The 20384-nt window shown below is 35.6% G+C and overlaps 1 protein-coding gene across 17 annotated transcripts in view; it reads left to right on the top strand.

The window, feature by feature from the left end:
• LOC6037328 (calcium-activated potassium channel slowpoke) overlaps positions 1 to 20384 on the top strand; it is a 117567-nt gene that overhangs the window by 79615 nt on the left and 17568 nt on the right. For 4 of the 17 annotated variants that reach the window (XM_038253025.1, XM_038252983.1, XM_038253042.1 and 1 more), the window contains exons 13-15: positions 5704 to 5859; positions 6324 to 6400; positions 7041 to 7076. In XM_038253025.1, coding sequence (XP_038108953.1) covers positions 5704 to 5859; positions 6324 to 6400; positions 7041 to 7076 — 269 coding nt within the window. Of the gene's footprint in view, positions 1 to 4085; positions 4199 to 5703; positions 5860 to 6323; positions 6401 to 7040; positions 7077 to 11027; positions 11103 to 14520; positions 14572 to 16215; positions 16240 to 19145; positions 19224 to 20384 lie in introns of all 17 variants that reach the window. The other 13 variants (XM_038253004.1, XM_038252936.1, XM_038252916.1 and 10 more) reach the window with 8 other exon arrangements.

The following is a 20384-nucleotide window of genomic DNA, read 5'->3' on the forward strand; positions in this document are numbered from 1 at the left end:
ATTTTAACATTATTGTCGTTCATTTCATTACCAATCAAGCCTGAAAAATACCCATTTCTTTATTTCACTTATTTCACCAAAAGTTGGATTCCCAAAACAAAGCAAAGCGACTTGGGGTCCTTAAGAGGCTATTGAAAATTGAAAAAGTTTAGTTAAGAACTTCAAAATTTATGCTAAAAACGATTTTGACGAAAGGGAGGAAGATTGTAAAGGTGTTTTTTTAGAAAGGTAATCAAAATACCTTTCCAATTAGCCCAAAACACTGAAGATCTGACAACCGTATCAAAAGTTATATGCACTCTACTGCCCAAATTTTTTTTTTGATTTGTCATTGTCCATTGTCATTAAAATTGTTTTAAATTCGTAGAGACGTAGTCTGGGACACTAGAAAATTACTGCATATTTCTATTTACTTAAGGGGGTTACATACATGTAAAAAATCTCAAACATTCATATTCCCGATTTTTTATTAAATCTTTTCAAAAGATGATTTCCAATCACTCCTAAAATTTCATAAAGATATTTCATGATTTAAGTGAGTCGAAGACGATTTAAGTTTAAGTTTTGCCATGCGCAAAGCGAACCGTCAAACTTTGTGAGCGTTTTTCTCAAACACCGAGTTGATTTGCGGGTGCCACGATATCTCGAGATGGGATGGACCAAATTGGCTGAAATTTGGAGTGAAGACTCTCAAGACATATCACGTGTGCATGACGAAACCCGATTTTGAAATTTATGTTTTTAAAAAAATACAGGAAATCAAAAGCTGTTTACTTTTTATATGAAAAACAAAAAAATATTTCTATCTTTTTTTTAAAATAAACTTTTTGAGAATCGGCCTTCGTCATGCACACGGGACTCGTTAGTGAGTCTTCACCAAAATTTTGAGCCGATTTGGTCAACGCAGTGTTGAGATATCGTGGCACTCGTTTTTTGAAACTGCTAACTTAAAATAGCTTTATCTCGCCAATGGTACTTCCAAATATCTTCATATTTATTTTGTTAATAGATGAAAATGTATATTTTAATACCCTGAAACAGATTTTTTAAAAAGTTGAAATTTCTGCTCATATCAACCTCTGACATTTTAGCCAATCTACATGTATGTAACCCCTTAAAATATAGGAAATGTTAGTAAAAAACACAGCCAAAATTTACCCCTAAAAATACGTTTTAAAAACATTGCCAAAGTCACATAAAACAATTAAAACTTCCAACCTATAAATTTTCTAAAATTTTAAGAGTTCTTCTTTCAATGCTTTTAAAGGTCAAAAATTGGTTGAAAAATTGATTTTTGGCGATTTTTTTTTAAATCGAAGCCCATCTAAAGGTGGTTGGGTTGGGTTGTAGAGGATTAACTGTTTTTTATTCACTTTTTTTAACGTGAAGACTTCCATCATTGTCATGATTTTTCGTTCAAAGATATAAATTTTGCGTCACTTTCAATATTTTGACAAAATTCCTTTCCTGTTTAGAATAGTGCCCTACACATGCTGATTTCTTTTGGTAACGATTATCCCATTCCTTGTAAAGTTATGGAAATCGTCATTAATCAATGATTGCCAACTAGGACGTCAATGACTGTGCCACAAAATTATATAAATTTTGAAGCACAATTGATTTAGATCAAAAATTCCTTCAGTGGCTTCATGATGGCAACAACCGGCACATGCTGATTCCTTTTGTTGCTGAAATTCGTTAAATTGAATTTAATACAGAATATTTAATAGTGATGATCAAATTTCTTCGAAAATGATCAACGGCTTCACCTTAAGCCGTCATTTTGTTAAAAAAAACGTCGTCATGCGACCCACCGTTAGATGGGTAATTAAAAGACCTTTTCAACGAGCCCAATATATTGAAGTCCTGTCAACCCTGTCAAAAGTTATATGCACTTAAGTGTAATTTATATGTACAATTTATTATACCGTAAAACGTGGTGACTTTGATAGTACGTACGTACGGAATTGCTTAGAATCATACTGACCGTGGTAGATAAGTGTTCAAAGTACCTCAAAAAGATTTTTTTTTGAAAAGTTTAAAAAGTTAGTTAATTTCAATGAGTGTAATTAATGTTGATGAAAGTGTCATGATTTTCTCAATGAACATGATTTTAAATCGAAAAACGGAATTAAGTTTCTGATTCTTTGGACAATTTTCCACTAGGAGAAGGGTAAATAAGTGTTTTTGTAACACAATTAACAAAAAAATCTGCAAATTTATAGTTAATTTCAGTTGAACAAATTTCATGTAAAATGAGAAAACTTTTGATTCGTGCTTCGAATTCGGTATGAAATATAATATAAATCAATAATTTTATAAACAAAACCCGTTTTAACAAATTTCACGCCAAATTCCGTCTTTTTAACAATTTTACCTAAAATTGTATTTTGTATTTTGTTAAAAAGCCTATAACTTAGTTAACTAAATATAAACATTGATTTATTTTTTCTTAAAAGCTATATCAGCTACTTTAGTGATGGTTAAATGTACAAATAAAGTTTGAACATCTTAAATATGATTTTAACAAGAAAAACTATGACTATCAAAGTCACCCCGGAATTTAAACTAAGTAATTTTAAGGCAACTATTTTTCTAAACATTATTGAAAAACTTTTTATCCAAAATAGTGCATGGACTTTGTGTGGCTTACCTCGGTACATGTTTTAAAATAATAATCTTGAGAAAACCTTACCTGTTGGAAAATACAGTGGACTCTCTCGATGTCGATATTGAAAGGACCGTCGAGAGAGGGAGTTATCAAATTATAGAACGGAAAATCAAAGCAATCTTCTTGAAGGGATTGAAAATTTTATTGACAGCTGGAGCAATATTGATATCGAGAAGATCGGCAGCCAGAGAGTCCACTGTATTCCAAAATCAATTTGAAACCCTATCAAAGTCACCCTGGTTTACGGTACTAAATATTATCATGTACCAACACGGTTTAAATTAAACAATGAGTCTCATTAGAGATGACGTTATTTGATAAGTTACGCAAAATTTACTAAACAAAATAATGAAAAACTGACAGTTCTCCTGTATACCAAACACAGATATTATTCATTTCACAGAAAAGTATTGAGGAAGTTCAAGTACTTCACAAACCAGCAGTGTTGCCAAACATCAGCAAAACACATCACACAACCAAGCTTTCATCTCCGTTGCTTTTCGTATTGCTTGTGCGCGCCCTTATCTCAACATCCGAGTTTTGTATTGCTTTTACCGTTGTGCAGAGGTGTTGTTCGACCGATCGATACGGTTGCGTGCGTGCGTGCGTGCCTGAATAAGTGTGTGCGTGCTATAGTGTGCTTATCTGTGTAGGGAATTAATTGTTCCTTGTTTTTGATTTTTTTTTTTTTATGGAAAGAAAAATGCAACATTCTACTTACTTTGATGACGAAATGTGTATGTATTTGTTTTCGATTGCGCTTTGAATGCATATGTATTTCGTATTTCTTTTGGCAAAGTTGAATCACCCGATTATTCCTTTCCTTCTTGTTGTCGTATCTATAACTTGTTTACACGTGCGCAATAGATGGCAGATGTGCGATATTTACGTGCGGAAGTTGTATCACTGAATGTGACAGTCGATGGGGTCGAACAAAATGATACATTTGACGCAAGTGAAAGTTCACGAGAATATTGAGATGATTTTTTTTTTTGTTTTGGGAAAGTAGGTTGGTTAGAATTCTAGTGGATATATTGTTTATATACTGTCATCCAGGATAAACAGATATGAAGTCATGGTCGAGTTTTGTATAAGAGGATACAACAATGCATACGTTAGCCATAGGAGAGAGCAGTGCGTAGTAGCGTTATGATTTGTTTAAAACTCTATATTTTCCAAACTAGCTTTTGCATTTACTTTTTTTTTGTTTTAACAAAATGGCAAACGATCAAGTCATCAAATTACCTTCTGCATTGACGGAGTGTGGTATCATATGGATTACGAGTAACCAGTGTGCCCAGTTCATCAGCATTCTAAATAAGTCGGTGTTGTTTTGTTATGATTTTGTTTTGTGTTTACGCTTTTGTCGCTAGTTTTATGTTAAATCACCGATTCTTTTTTACGCCTTTTGCAGTCGCCAGATACGCAGGCCTGGCAAAATGATTACCTACAGGGTACCGGATGTGAGATGTATACCGAAACCCTGTCACCTTCTTTTACCGGCATGACTTTTCCACAAGCCAGCGAGTAAGATTCCCCTTTATACCAACTACTACATTAAGTACTCTTAACATATAAGCCATAAGCTACTGTGTGTCCCAGAATCCTCCGTTGTTCCCCGTGCCCCCCCGCCAATTCTAAACTATTAATCAAACACAACTTAACTTAAACAAATGCCGTATTTTCTGTGAAGTTTTTTTAATCTACTAGCATAACCTCACGACTAGTGTTTGTTTTTAAAAACTTTTTGAATGATAAATATAATCTCTTTTTGGATGCTCTTTTGACGTAGAGTAGAGCTTGCTTCCGAACCATGTCGGAGAATCATTTGATTTTGGATCAAGTCGACATATTTTTAACCCGTATATAATCATAGAATAGAAGTTCATCGCCAAACTTAACACCGCTGCCATCGCCGCTGACAAATCTGTAGTTTCTTTTATTTTTATTGGTTGAATAATGTTCCTTAAATGCTACGTTATTCAAGTTCTACTACCTTACCATAGCCTAGCTAGCTAGCTCTCGACCTTTCGGCAGATCATACCAACGCAATAACGTTCTGCGTTGTCCAACAACCGTACAATCAATGTATCAAGATTCATTCCATCTAACCGCACTGCGCCATCTCGTACACCGAGGCGAATGGCCTGGCCATTCGAACAATCAAAAATATTGCTTGCAAACGTCTTTTTCGCTACTTGCCTTAATCGCTGATGCCGCTGCTTACGTCACGTTTAGTTTCGCTGTAAATATTGTGGGTTTAGCCTAAACAAGATTCGCGTCTGTTCTTTGCATGCGTCTCGCAGTCCGAGCGAACAGAAAGGCGCAGATCCTTCCTCGTACTACACAGGAGTGCAATGCCGTTTCAGCACCTTAAGCACTCATCACTTTTTCATTACTTCTGCCGTACTTGAAATCTGCACGATTTTTAACAACATAAATTGCAATCGCTGGTAGAACTTGGAGCGTTTGCTCACACTTTCTCTCTTTTGGTCGTGTAATGGTAGAGCGTGTAGTGCAACTTGTAGAAGCGTGTGTAGGACACAGGTATAGAGCTAGAGCAATAGATGAGCTTTCACAATACTTCTCAATACTTCTTAGAGGCAGGTAGATAAACTAACTAAAACCTACTAACCACCACACGGAATGAGCTCGCGTGTACAGCAATGCTTCCACTGATTCGACGACACCTTGCCAAAACAAGGATTTGTACACACTCACTGGTTCTAGATCTAGGCAAATAAAGTACCAAATTTGTAAACAATCCAATATCACCATAGTGAAGCACTACTGTACCAATAGAATAAATGGCTAAATTCGTTTCCCACTTCTCTAACAGTACACTAATTGACCACCTCTGCCTTTCTCCCCTAAAGAAATCCGATCCCAATTCCTCGAACATAAACCACGATTAGTCAAACGCCGAAATCACTAATCACTGTGTTCTCTCTCCATGCCTGGTGAAATCTGTGATCTTCTACCCCAACCCCCGTCGTGTCCCATCCACATTCCGTATCCGAACCCGGGGCCAGGTTGTGCTTCACCAAGCTGAAACTGCTGCTACTGGCGATCGAGATCAAGGGCGAGGAGGGCGCGGACAGCAAAATCTCCATCAATCCACGTGGTGCTAAGATACTCGCCAACACGCAGGGCTTCTTTATCGCGCAGAGCGCGGACGAGGTGAAACGGTAAGTTCCAGTCCGTGTCCGCTCTCGTCGTGAGACCCGAAGCCAGCGACAGTGAGCAAAAGAGTGGCGATTGTTTCCCGTTGAGTACGTTAGTTCTGGTTGGCTTTAGGATGCCTGGATACACTCACAGTAGACGGGCCATTCCCCATTCGAGAGAGCAAAAATCTCACGCACGCACACCAACACAAAATTGTGTTCACTCGCTCTTTGAAACAGTTCATCCCATAGAGTGGCGTGCTCACGCATACACAAAACAAAACTAAGCACATACAAACGCAGACGGTGACATTAGGAGCGGGAGCAAATAAGGTTGATCTGATAGAGAAGAGAGTTGTTCTCTTGCTCACTGTTCTTGCGTGATTTTTAGAACTATTGTTCGGGATTGAATCACAATGCCGAATCATTCCATCCCTGAATATTCTAAATACTCAAGTAATGTTTTTCGCTTTATTCGCATTCTACAGAGCGTGGTTCTACTGCAAAGCGTGTCACGATGACATCAAAGACGAAACTCTCATCAAAAAGTGCAAGTGCAAAAATTGTAAGTATTTGAGTTTCCATCGATATTATTGCCATTTTACCATCAATAGACCTGAATCATATTTCACCAAATATATCTATAAATGCGTTTTTACCCAAAAACTCTCCCTCGGAAATTTACAACTACAGCTAACACAACATTGTTGAGCTTATCAACAGTATACAGACACATCATCCACCAAACGAATACAATTTTGCAGCATTCCCGCACGTGTTGCAAAAACACACGTCCCGAATCAACGATTATGTTCTTCATCTTCGCGCAAATCTTGACGAAGTTTACAAAAAAAAACTCGTTCATTTCCTCGTTGAGTTCTGCATTCATTTCGCGAGTAGTTTGCTACCGAAATCAACAGATTCCCCCAAACTGCATACGTTTCACTCAAAACAACAAACACACACACACACACAAATTTATTAACCATTTTCTCTCTTGTTTACTGATTTCTTACAACCCAAAACGAATTACGAACGGCGTTTACTGGCAAATACTCACTGACTTCCTGAAAATGTGTCTCATTTTTGGGGTTCGACATACTTCCTACATGAATCACAATTATTTAACAAAAAAAAAAACCGTTTGTACGATTTTTTGGACATCTTGCAAACCGCGAAACATACGCGTAATGCAATTTGTACAGTGACTGCACAAGCCAGGACTAAAATAGGTGATCTAGGTAAAGCATTAGCCTCCAGCTCTTTCCTACCTTCTTCCGTTTTGTTTTATCTTCTTCTATAGTACAAGAACTTTCATCTCGTCTGGTTTTAGTTTTCCCTTCCCTTTTTTTGTTGACTACTTTGTGTTGTCAAACACTAGAGCGTTCAGTATTTTTCTCTACATTTTTGTTCGAGTCTAGCTTTTGAGTTCATTCAGGTTACTTTTTTGATCTTGTGTTCGAATCAGTTGGTTGAACAGATTTTTGATAAGAAATATTTCACTCTCTTCTCTTGAAAGTTATTCCTTTTTTACTCTTTCATTCTTTTGTTGGATTGTTTTGTAAATATGAAAAAAAAAATAGATTTTTTCTTTCTTCTAAGCGATTTGATATTTCGAGTGCTAAGACTTTGATAGCGATTAGAAGTGTATATTTGATATTTGCTGGAATTTGATTTGTATCTTCTCTTCACTCATTTTGGGAACCGGGTTCGCGGTCTACCGATGTGAGAGTTGATTGGTCGCACAATTCGTCTCGTTTATGCGTTTGTTCAGCTTTACCATCTGTTTTGATATAACATAGTATTTTGAACATTTTTTTACTCTTATTCTTATCAGTAGTTTTGAGTACTATTCGCATCCTAGTTGCAGTAGTTTTTGCAAGAAGATAACTTCAAATAATAGAACAGATTTTAAAATAAATGCTTTAATAATATCGCCGAGCATTGCTGAATCTCAGCTTTCCATAGCGAAATTTATCTTAAAAATGGGACGATTGTACAATTAGAAAACAAGAATCAGAAAAAAAGGCTACCAACATCTTCCTCTCATCGGTGACACCCGTCCCGCGTGTCTCTGACTGGTATTGCCAACACTATAAAGAACAACTATATGTGAAAGTATTGATCAACTGTGGAAGATACTGTACTATCACTGTGTCAGATCCTGTGTATTTATTATGTTTACATACACATGCCAAAATCTCCACCACTCTTTCTTGTTTGTCAAATACATCCCATCGTGATTTTTGTTTTTCTATATCGCCTGAGTGAGATTCACCATCCTGCGAAAACAATCGAGTGAAATTCACGTATTCATGCACCAAACTCAACATCCACGCGCGCGCACACACACACATCTTTGATATTCATTATTGTTTGTTGATCATGTTTGAAGATTTCCTAAGCGTTTCTCAAGCAACGTTCGAAAAACTCGTCACTATCGTGCTATATTGTCGCACATGCTGAATTGTTTCAGGGACGCTATTTTGTGGCGTTTTCATAGATAAACAAACATTACTTAGTGCGCGTGTAAGCGCCGCAATCGACGTCAAACCATCGGGATTTGAGTGTAAATCTGTAAACTTCCCTGTATTATTGCCACACGTCGTACAAAAAAGCTCCGTTCTAGTATAAATCTGTTTTTTTTCTTCAATTAGGCCGTTGCAAATATTTTTCAAAGTTTATGTTTTCAAAATTATTTTTTGTGAAATTCCAATGTACCCACAGCACCACGAAACAGTTTTGTTTCGGCGAAAAAAAATCTCTTCAATACTTGGATATTTTTTACAACTAATGATTGCGAAACAACTGGGCAGGTGTAAAATCTGGGCAGGTGTAAAATCTAAACCAAATTTTGAGTTTTTGCTTTTTGGGTGTTTTTAATAACCCTGACTCAAGGCGGTTTTGAAAAACCCCAAAAAGCAAAAACTGAAAATTTGGTTTTTGCAATTCCGTCATGAAACTACTCACTTTTCCTGTCATTCTTGAACGACGAAATAGCCTACTTTTCTGTGCCAAAAATAACAGAATCGAATAGCAACACTTTTCAAAATAAATGCTGAAAAGTTCTACTTTTCAGCACTCAAATGGGTGCTGAAAAGTTGAACTTTTCAGCACTTGTTTCGAAAAGTAACTCTTTTCGACATTTTTTTTGATTAAAACGATTTATTGACAAAATACATGAAAATTTGACTTAAAATTTTACTCAGTGTGTGTTTTTTGGAATTGCAAAAAATGTTGTATGGAACTCGTTGCAAAACTTGATTTTCAGCACTCTTCGTATTTATCAACTCGGTGAACCTCGTTGGATAAATGTACGACTCGTGCTGAAAAAATCCTCTTTTTGCAACTTGTTGCATCAACTACTATTATTGGACCTTTTTTTTAAAAAAAACTCCAGAAATGCACTTTAATAGTAGTTTATGCAACAAGTTGCAAAAAAGAGGATTTTTTCAGCACGAGTCGTACATTTATCCAACGAGGTTCACCGAGTTGGATAAATACGAAGAGTGCTGAAAAAATCAAGTTTTGCAACGAGTTCCATACAACATTTTTTGCAATTCCAAAAAACACCCCTTGAGTGAAATTTAAAGTCGAAGATAAAAGATAAAAAAATGTTGAAAAGTGTTACTTTTCGAAACAAGTGCTGAAAAGTTCAACTTTTCAGCACCCATTTCAGTGCTGAAAAGCAGAACTTTTCAGCATTTATTTTGAAAAGTGTTGCTATTCGATTCTGTCATTTTTGGTACAGAAAAGTTGGCTATTTCGTCGTTCAAGAATGACAGGAAAAGTAAGTAGTTTCACAACGGAATTGCAAAAAACACTTTTTTCATTCAAATGTTGAGACCATAGCTTTTTATTTCAATTTTTTATTTTTTTTTGTATTTTTCGCGAAATGTCAAAAAGCGACGTGCGACAAGATAGCACTAAGACGAACTGTTAGAAATCAATGACTTTGCAACAGTGATTAATATTTTTGAAAATTGTATTAACTTTCATTCGAGATCCACCTCATCGAGCTTCTGATCATTCATGGTTGATTGGCATGGTTCAAACTTGGATGTTTTGGTTGCGAATCATCCAGTTTTGAACCGTTGTCCACTATTCGGTTTTACAATGCAAGATTGGTCACGAATGAGTTCCAAAAATGTGTTGTTGTTCAACTAACTAGCTTCGAGTGGTTAGTTAGCAATCATTTTAATAAAAATCATACCCATTAAAGTTCTCAATCATCCAGATGTGTGTGCATTCCAGCGTGTACAGTTTTCACTTGAGTTAGTTTGTTTACATTTTGTTTTAAGAAGTTTTATAAAGTCTCGTTTTCAGTTACGATGGATCATCCCTTGCGCCTCTTCCATAATCGGATACTTTGCATGTCACCAGCACGATCTTCTTTTATATTCTCTCTCTCTCTCTCTCTCTCTACTCTCTTACTCTCACTATCGTCATTCCTGTACAGATAACTAGTCTTTCCATTCATCGTTAGACTCGAGTGAAGAACAGAGTAACGCATTGAGTCATTTCCATTCCAAACATTTTAAATTGCTCTATTTAAGCAGTACATGATTTGAGAAGCAAAAGAAGCATAATTTGAGTCAAATAATGATGCTAATTCAATGTTTACGTTTAAGAGACTCCAGTTAATGGAACTCTGCAAACGTGTTGAAGTTTTATTTTCAAATTTAAAGCAAATAGTTAAAAATTTATGTGATCGGCTAAGCCTAGCTGTTCGTAGCTAAACAGGTAGACATATATTTTAAGGACTACGCAACGTGAGGTTCTAGCCTCGCAACCGGTTTCGATCAACCATCGCCCTCCATCATCAACCGTCACCACGGCTAGTGCGTGTAACTAGTGTAAGGTACCGAATTAGTCCGGAAGACCTACCCCAAAACACCCAGAGGACACACTAAAACTTCCCAAACTCCAGTAAACAAATACAGCTCAGATCCTCAGCGTAACTAAACGATCCTCACCAACAACAACAAAAAAAAAAGAAAGAACACAAACATCCCCCACTTTAATTTTTGGTTTCGCTTTCTGTTGTGTGTTGTTTTTGAGAGAAAAAAAAAATGAAACCCAAAGCAAACAATTTGCGAAATTTTTGAGACCTTTTAGTTTCGGCGTTTTTTTTTTTACTTTACTTTCTTCATTTCTATTCTCTTTTTCTCAACATATTTGCGACCTTTCAGATGTTGGCATGATTATGATGCAGACAGGAATGGTAAAACAGGGCCTTAACTCCGCCTGTCACACATACATCGACGGTACGATCTTTATTTTTTTCCTTCTCGATTTTGCATCAATCAAACAAATTAAACCGGATAATTTTCGTTATTATTTTTTTCTCTAAAATAACCTCTGTTTACTGAAAACAACCGCTAATGTTTACCTTTTGCAAATCGTATTCCAAACAAAATTGTTTAGTTTCTTTATTTTTAATTTCGTTCATACATTTTGACTTTTTTATTTTCGTTTTTGATTTTTTTGCACTGTCTATTTTGTGTTTCCGAGTTAATGTTTGGTTCGGTTAATTACGCGCAAATACTGTCCATTTTCTCCTACTCTTCGTTGATAAAATATTACGTTTGTGATATATTATGCTAGAACATGTTCCAAAGACTGCCACCTATATGTTTGTATACGATTTGTTATTTTTGTTTACCAAAGGTATAATAAAACCTTTTTTGTTCGAAAACAAAAAAAAAACACACTGCTATCACTGATTAATTGCAAAACTATTTCCTGCTAACAGCTCCTAAACTATCTCTCTGTGTCCATAGTTAACCTCATATCACGATAAGAATAAAACTGTGAATAAGTTTCTAATAGGATTAATACCCTGTTTACTATTTCTTACACTAGAAAGTATACCATTTCAAAACAACAACATCCCTAACTGTCACTCTACAATCCAATCTATCTGCTGAAACTTTGAAGGAAAAATGCTTCATTTCTTGAAAACCCTCTATCCTGCTGCTTTCGCCCTCTTGGCTTGGAATGGAGTAGACCAACCGTTGCACCAATTGTTTCAAGGGAAACACCAAACGATTTCACACATTTCCCCGTATTTTATCCACAATGACACAGTTTTTGGAAGACCCGCCCCACTACATATGTTCGCATGTGTTTGAGAAGTTGTTCGAAGTGTGATTCAAACGTCCTTATTTTGACATGCACTATATTTGCAAGCACAATATTTTCATTATATGTAAAGCCGCAAATTTTCTATATATTTAGAGTGAATTAATAATAAAATATTTTTTCTAATTTGTGTATAGTCCAGACTCGTTCATTCGAAGCCAGCACAAATCGGGTAATCGAACCACACATTTTTTGTTGTTTTACTATTTTGGGTTTATGAGCTAAAATATGATCCCAAATATGCTCTAAAGTGAACTTGAAATATTTAATCCAAGATGGCGGCCAATTCGTCTAGTAATCAGATCATAATATTTAACTTTTTTGACACTACTGTCAAAAAAGGTAAACATAATGATATTTGATTAATTTGGGTTCGCAGAACTTGAGTAGGATTGCAAACATCAGAAATAAAAAATAAAACGATTTTTTGTGTATCGATCATCCCAAATTTGTATGGAAACCCCTTCGGATACTCGAGTCTGGACTAAATTCTACAAAATTGCTAACGATTGTTTTGTCGACATCAAAATGTCTTTCTGTAAATGTAAATTGTAACATTGATGACTTTAAGGACGTTTATCGTTTGAAAAAATCAATTTTCATCGACAGAATACCGTCAGTGGGGGTGACATTTTACAGATTCTTCTCAATGAATTCTGTCAAAAGGGTTGTGTAGGTGACATCTTAAGATGACTTCGCTGAAAAAATTTCGTTCCTAGAACAAATCCTGCTATTTTGGCAGCTGTCTAAAGTTAAGGTACGTTTTTGGCCAAAAATGACCTCTCCAAAAATCATTTTTCTAATATTTTTGTTGGAATTGCTCGAAAACTACCCAAATGTTTGAAAATCTCCACTTTAAACATTGTAGCAAGTCAATACGATTCCCTCCAACAAGAAACACTGTTGGATGACTTGTTTTTACCATATCGTTGTATTTGAGCATCATTTTAGCCCCTCTAAGGAGAGAGATTGGGTCAATTTTCAAACTATTGGCATTTAAGATAGTTTTCATCAAAATCCCCCCTTTTTTTGGAAAATTTTAGTAAACTATCTAAGAACAAATCTACGTTGAAAGATTTTCGATGCTATTTGAATTGTTTTTGTTATTAAGAAATTACGAGGGGGTCACCTCCACTGACGGTATTTTCAAAACATCTGCTTATCATTCAGTCCGGTAATACACAACATTCTTATCGGTCGATTGGTTTTTTAATATTTTGCTCGAGTCGTGTTCAATAGATGCCGATAACTTTCTAAGCATATGTTAGATTCTGTCAGAGAGTTGATAAAATGGAGAAAAAAAAAACAAACCATTTGATATTCGTCAGTTGCAGTTTGTTAATCACACGAAGCAGACATGTGAACACTTTTGTTATTTGAGATGGTATACTTTCTTATCTGACCACAAACCAGTTTTAATATTTATTAAAGTTTGTACTGGATTCGAACCTAGACTAAAATTATTCTAAACAAACTAATATTTATGCTTTGATGTCATTGTTGTTTTTGTTTCTGACAAGACTAGAAAATAACTGTGTCTGGTTGTGAGTTTTCAAAATTACCAAATACGTTTTTTTTCGTAAATGTTGCTCAAAGCGGTGATTTCTGTGAATAAAACCGTAATGATAATAATTTTAACCTCAAATAACACAGGAAATGTATTATTATAAATCAGTGTTCTTGATTTGTAGGCTCAGTTATTAAAAAAAGCAGCTGTATGCGTTTTTAAACAAACTAAATAAACTTCTCAAATTTGGCAAAACTCTAACTAAATCTTGAATCAAACTATTGTTAAAATTGCATCTGAGTTGAATATTCCATTTCTTAACCCACGCTAACTGCTTCATTTACTCGTTATTTGTTCACTTTCTTTTCGAAACAATCCCAAAAAATAAGAATTGCTTTAGTTTCGATGTTATACGCAGAATTCTGCTGTGCTAATTCATGGCTAATTGTTGTTTTAAATTGTAAGTTGAGCTCTCATTTCAATCTGTTCCGCTAGGTGTTACCAGCGGACATTTCGGACCTGATCAATCCTAACCACTCACACACTTACACAAAATACACACATACATTTGTATTCCAAAACAATTAGAATATGTAAAGATAATATTAAGCTAGCGCCAACATAACAGGATCGTGATTTAAAATGCTCGAATACAGCTAGATTATGGAGGACGAACGCCATTTTGTCCCCGAAGGGATGCGCCCCAAAAAGTTGTGTGTATGTTCACCCCCCACGCTTGACTTTGGCACGTGGGATAAATGTGCCGTTTAGCCCCGTAACCACCCCTTCTTTTGACAGAACCTTTTTCTCGCCTCATTTCAAACAAACATCATCCATTGCTCAATGTTTCTTTTCTTCCTTCTTTTTTTTCTTTTCTAACGCTTGAAAACCGAACCCTTCATGAAAATGTCAAATAACGAATTACCTAAAACAAAACAACAAACGTCAAACTTTAACCCAATACGTCATCGACGGCCAACCAACCGAACAAAAACAAAACAAAAATAAAATAAAACACGCAAACAATAACACAGTGGCGACGTTTCGCAAGGGGGTCCGCGCAATTCAGATGGTTGGGCGTGCAAGTACGTATCAAAATATTGATTAAGTAATCTTTTTTATCATTTCATAACCCCAACGTCCCCAAATGAGCAGAGAAACAGACGAAATGCTGGTTAAAAGATATAAAATTTAAAAAAAAAATAATCCAAAGACATGTTTTGTCTGTTTGTCTGTGCTAGTGACCCCCCCGCCCGTCTTCCCTAGATCATCATCTACCGCCCCCACCCGTTCTTCGTCGTGTATTACCCGTGTTTTTCCCGTTATATCTGAGCGTAAAATTGTCGGAGTTTCGTCACATTAAACAAAAAATCCGTCCCTAGAATAGTGTGTCTGAGAGTGCCGTCTGACGAGTATTACTATTGTTGTTGATTGTTGGTTTTACTGGATGTGTTCGACACAGAGCCGTATTCCGTATTCTCGACGTCGTCGTCGTCTTTGTTGTCGTGGGTATGCTCGTGTGCGTGTGTGTGTACGTCTTTTGTTTAGTTAAGTCAGGTTAGGTTTAGTTTAGTTAGGATATTGAGAGTAAAAGATTAAATAACAGCGAATGGTAACTGAGCTCTTTGTTCGTTTCCACAACGTCAACCTGACTTTAACATTCTGCTTTTTTTCGATCACACACGAATGAATGATCGCAACGCAAAGTTACTCACACAGTCATTTGAGTCTCATTATAAATACGTTTGCGCAAAGCACGCTCGTTGGACATATTCTAGACGTTTAGATCAACTTCCCCTTGACTGCATTCAAAAGGTTGCTCTCACCACGCAGCACGCATAGGCAAGAAAAAGAGCCGTTAAGAGAAAAGAAAGAGAGATCATGTGCCTACGTATCGGGCCGCTGCTAGACTGCTGAGATCGTTACGACTGACGGTCGCTGATTACAGTTGAATTTGTTAGGAACTACCCAGTCACGACATTCTAGCAGGATTCTGGCAAAACCAGCTCTGCTAGAATATTTCATGACTGCGTAGTTTAGTAATGAGGCAACATATGTGTGATGCAGTTTTAATAAATTAAACCTTCAAGAAAATTTCAATTATGCAATTATGCAATCTATCAAGCAGATTTTTTTGGTACCATCAGGAGTCCAGATGTTTCGGTATTTATTTTATGAATGTGTGAGTTGGAGTGAGTATTCGATGTTTTTTTATATAGTTCATAAATGATCGGTCGTTGTCGTCAGTTTTAAATTGAATCCTCTAACATAACAGTATTGTTTAATCATCCCATCAGTCATCGCCCCTGTCTAGTGCTATCTCTCTCTTTTAATCTGAACCTGTTTTAAACTTAAGGAACACTTTATATATCTGTGACTGTAAGCTTTTCCTGTACTAGATGGAATCTTGGTATCCTTTAGTTAGGTCGATAACTGAATTCAGTATTTTTTAGAACTAGATAGTTTGAAAACAAGAGAGAGATCGACAATATGTTCATACAATCCCCATGTTTATCTCATTTATTTTATATTATGTTGTCGTGTGACTGTGTTTAAAAAATTTCGACATTTTGTTTTATTTTACGAAAGTAAATGTGTTCTCTAATAATTTTCTTTACTTTTCATAAAACACATCTAACTGTTTCTTTCCAACATAACAATCGATCCCTCGGGGAAAACTTGTGTCTATTGTTTATTTTATAAATTCGCGTCAAAAATGTCCTAAAAAGCCGATGATTTGCTACACACCTCACGTAAGTCAAATTTCTCATGGAAAAGTAAAATCAATAAACGCAGTCAGCGTAGAATAGATAAAGCGATAGGGCTAAACACAGAAAAAAGTATGCAAAACAAAGCGTGCGCAGTCTTAAATCTGTGAATCACACCACCACAAATGCCACGCCACACCCACAAATCCGAACGAGCTACTAGATTGTGCGCGTGTGTGTGTCGCGTGTGAAACGTCAGTCAAGGAACGATCCGTGCCACAGAAAACACGTCTTTGGACGCTTATGAGCTCGTGCCGCTACCAAGTGATTGTTCTAGCTGCCTCTCTATTGTTTAAATGTTTATTAGTATTCGTCTTTTTGTTTTGAAAATGGTACCCTATTGTGATGCCGGAGCGTACCACCGACAAGAGGCATATGTTTAAGTGTAATCATTTATTAACATTTGTAAATACGGACTCGTCACAATTGTATTGTTTACATTCATCCTTTCCCGTGATCCTTCCGCTGCACACAAATTTAAACCGCTGGATAGTCTACACAAAAAAATCAATTACCGTAATCGTGAATTAAATTCACGAGTATGAGAACCACGGAGAAATTTATTCATGAGTATGTTGCATTTCTTGAGATTTTTTGAAAAGGTCTTATAAACATATGGAAGACAATAGATTATAGGACCTTTTCAAACAAAAAAATCTAGATTTGAACTTTAAACGTGAATATATTCCTTCGTGGTTCCAAAAATTCATGAGCTCAATTCACGATTTCGGGAATTGATTTTTTCCGTGTACTGTGATCGAATTGACCTTGTCAGCAGGATTGTCAAAATATCCAATACTATTCATATTTTAATTAAATAATGGCTAGTAGCAAAACAGTTGTTCCAAAAGATAATTATAATTTTAACTGTTGTGATAATTTCATGATTAGTTTGACGATATCAGTGTATCTATTTGACTTTTTCAGCGCAATGAAAAATTAGTTAAAACTTCAGCAAACTTTTGCTGAATCTTTTATCAGAGCAAGGCCAAGCGGCAACATGATTTCACAGCGCACGTTCTGTGTTATTTTGTTATTGTGACTATATTTTAAAAGGTTATTAATTCGTTATCAGTGACTTCTGGCTCCTTTACCCCCATCCCATTAATATACTCATTGGAAATGAACATACACAACAACTGTCAAAAACTCTTTGAGCTCGTGTCAGAATTATTTGCACACAAAATACTACACTACCGAGACAATACACGCAGTGCTGGGCTAATAAGATGTTAAACAAGTAATACACAGTGCTTTAACCGGTTGTGTAAATATATTATAGTGCTTACCAAAAAATACACACCATTGTTATTGAATAATATTTTTTTTGTTAGTGCTTTTGTTACATTATAGAGAAATCTATAAAAGCGTGCACTGTTGAATTACCATACAATTTTGTTTATCTGTGGGCAACACTCTATTTTCCTGAAAAGTCTAATTTCATTTCCACTGCTTTTTAAACTATTTGGAAACAAATAATTGCAAACAGAAAACCTTCAAATCTTGCATTTTATTGCACAAGTTTCGCAAATTTTTGCACAACAACCTTATTAAGTTTGCCAAAAAAAGGTTCAATAGCTTAATGTGCTCGACGCACTTTAAAGAACAATAAAATGAAAGGTTATCCTTAGGATACACCACTATTAATCTTAATATAAAAGTGTAAATACACGCTGCCGAATGGTAAATCGTTTCAACCATTAGCTTCAATTGAATAAATTGAAAAAAAGCAAGAAAAATCATATAAGCTTACGTAGAGTAATGTACATTTCAATCAGATTTCATTTCCTCCACGATTCCCTCTAAAATATTTCATAATTTTCGAAAAAAAGTCCATCCAAAATCATTCGTTTTGTCAAAAAAAAAAAAAAGATTCTCGATCAATCAAAAATGAATCCTTTACCTCTCTCGAGACTGGCTTATGTGAAAGGAATAAATAGTATTACACGAAAATAACCAACTTCGATGCAATTCCGTAGTGTTGTTGTTAGTTGATTTGGTACGCAAACATAGGACCACCCTACAATTTTCTAGATGACGCTTAGCTATAGCATGAACTTTTTGTTTTACCTTTTGTCGAATTGTTTCAACTAAAAACCAGCTCCTCCTCAATTTTGCAATAACCACCAAATTATGACAGAGAAAATCGTAAACAAGAAATTTCGCTTCGCACGTCAGCAGATATCGAATATACCTTATAGTTTTTGCATTTATGCTTTGAAAAAAATCTCTTTCGTTGGTGCAATGCAAAATGTAAGATTTCAAATTAGTTTTTTACCATACATTTTAAGGTGCACTAGCATCTCCATTTTTTGGACGCGATTGGTAGTGATAAGATTGGATCAACTTGAAAGGTTTGAGTTGCTTTTCATTCCCTGACCTTATCGAAATCATTCTCGCCCAAATTTGGACACCATACCCTTGGCAGGATGACAAAAGACCAACGTTTTTGTTTGCATTTCTTTTGCGAATTAACGCAGTCACAAAGCAATTTCTGCAGGCGCTTTTTTGCAGTTTGAAGCGCAATGATTTTTTTTCACGAATGCTTAAAAAGCCAACTTTAATTCGCTTCTTGTAGTAGATATTTCTATTTGCTTACATTTTGTTACCGTTTCACTTTCGTTCGTTATCAACTGCTTACAATAGTGATACTGATTTTTTACAACTTTTCTACAAACTTTCTCGTTTGTCATTTTCTTTTATCACTTTTTTTCTTAGTTGTTTTCATTCTCTCTTTTTCAAACTTTTTATGATCCTTAAACTTAATGTTACTTGAACTTTGGTTCCGTACTAGCTTTTTTCTTCGATATTTTCTCTTTTTTTTCAAATAATTGCCTACGGGCAACCAAGCGGTCAAATTTTTTCTAGAACAAGTGTTGTGAATTTTGCAGATGACGGTCATCATCCTGCTCCCACGTTCACCCCGCCGGAACTTCCGAAGCGGGTGCACGTTCGTGGCATTTCATCGGGTAAAGACACCTTTCCACTTCCTTCCTCTATTTTTTTTTCTCTATATTGCCTCGTAAACAAATAAACATTCCAAACTGGCTGCGCCTTTATTTTGTTTTCCCTACCAATATTGTGTACCTCACGCTTTTCGAACGATTTTTTTTTGTTTCCTGTCACGAATCACAAGTCCCCCAGTCGGAACGGGTTGTCGTTTCGACACACTTTTAAGAGTGTAAACAAAAAGAAATGTTGTTAATTATGTGGCTGCAAAGATGTACAAAATAGATTATGCATTTCCATCTATTTTTATTTTTATTTTTTCCTAGCGTCGGTCCCTTTCCTTCCGGCAATTTTGTGGAGTGAATAAAAATGAGTGTTTGCGTTGCTGTGAAATGAAAACATTTTCTGTTCTGTCTTGTTATTTTAGTTCTGTTTTTGTTTTATACATTCACTAAACTTTGCGTCACGCTTCTTTTCGCAACTTTTCTATTGGTAGTTTTCATAGAGCGTCCAATTTACCGGGAAACGGGGAATTTTCACCCAATTACCGGGAAATCCCAGGAATTCCCGGAATTTTTTTTATTTGTATTTGTAATCCAGAGAAACGAGACATATATTTTTTCGGGAAATCCCGACAATTCCCGGGACGGGAAATTGAACGCTCTAAGTTTTCATAACATTTTTTCACATTTGTTAGAGAATGGCAGATTTTTTTCATATTTTTCAACCTTACATGAGCAATTCTCTACGAAATCGGTCTTTTTTCTTCAATTTCAATTTTTGAATTTTTTTATCCGACTGAAACTTTTTTGGTGCCTTCGGTATGCCAAAAGAAGCCATTTAGCATCATTAGTTTGTCCATATAGTTTTCCATACAAATTTGACTGCTGTCCATACAAAAATGATGTATGAAAATTCAAAAATCTGTACCTTTTGAAGGAATTTTTTGATCGATTTGGTGTACGGACAACACTGGAAAAAAATGATACACGGTAAAAAAAATTTGGTGTTTTTTTATTTATCTTTTTATCACTAAAACTTGATTTGCAAAAAAACACTATTTTTATTTTTTTTATATGTTTTAGAGGACATAAAATGCCAACTTTTCAGAAATTTCCAGGTTGTGCAAAAAATCATTGACATTGACCCACCTTTGATAAAAAAAATTTGAAAAGCTGAGA

Source organism: Culex quinquefasciatus, chromosome 1 (genome assembly GCF_015732765.1).
Source record: "Culex quinquefasciatus strain JHB chromosome 1, VPISU_Cqui_1.0_pri_paternal, whole genome shotgun sequence".
In the NCBI taxonomy this organism is placed as follows: Eukaryota; Metazoa; Arthropoda; class Insecta; order Diptera; family Culicidae; genus Culex; species Culex quinquefasciatus.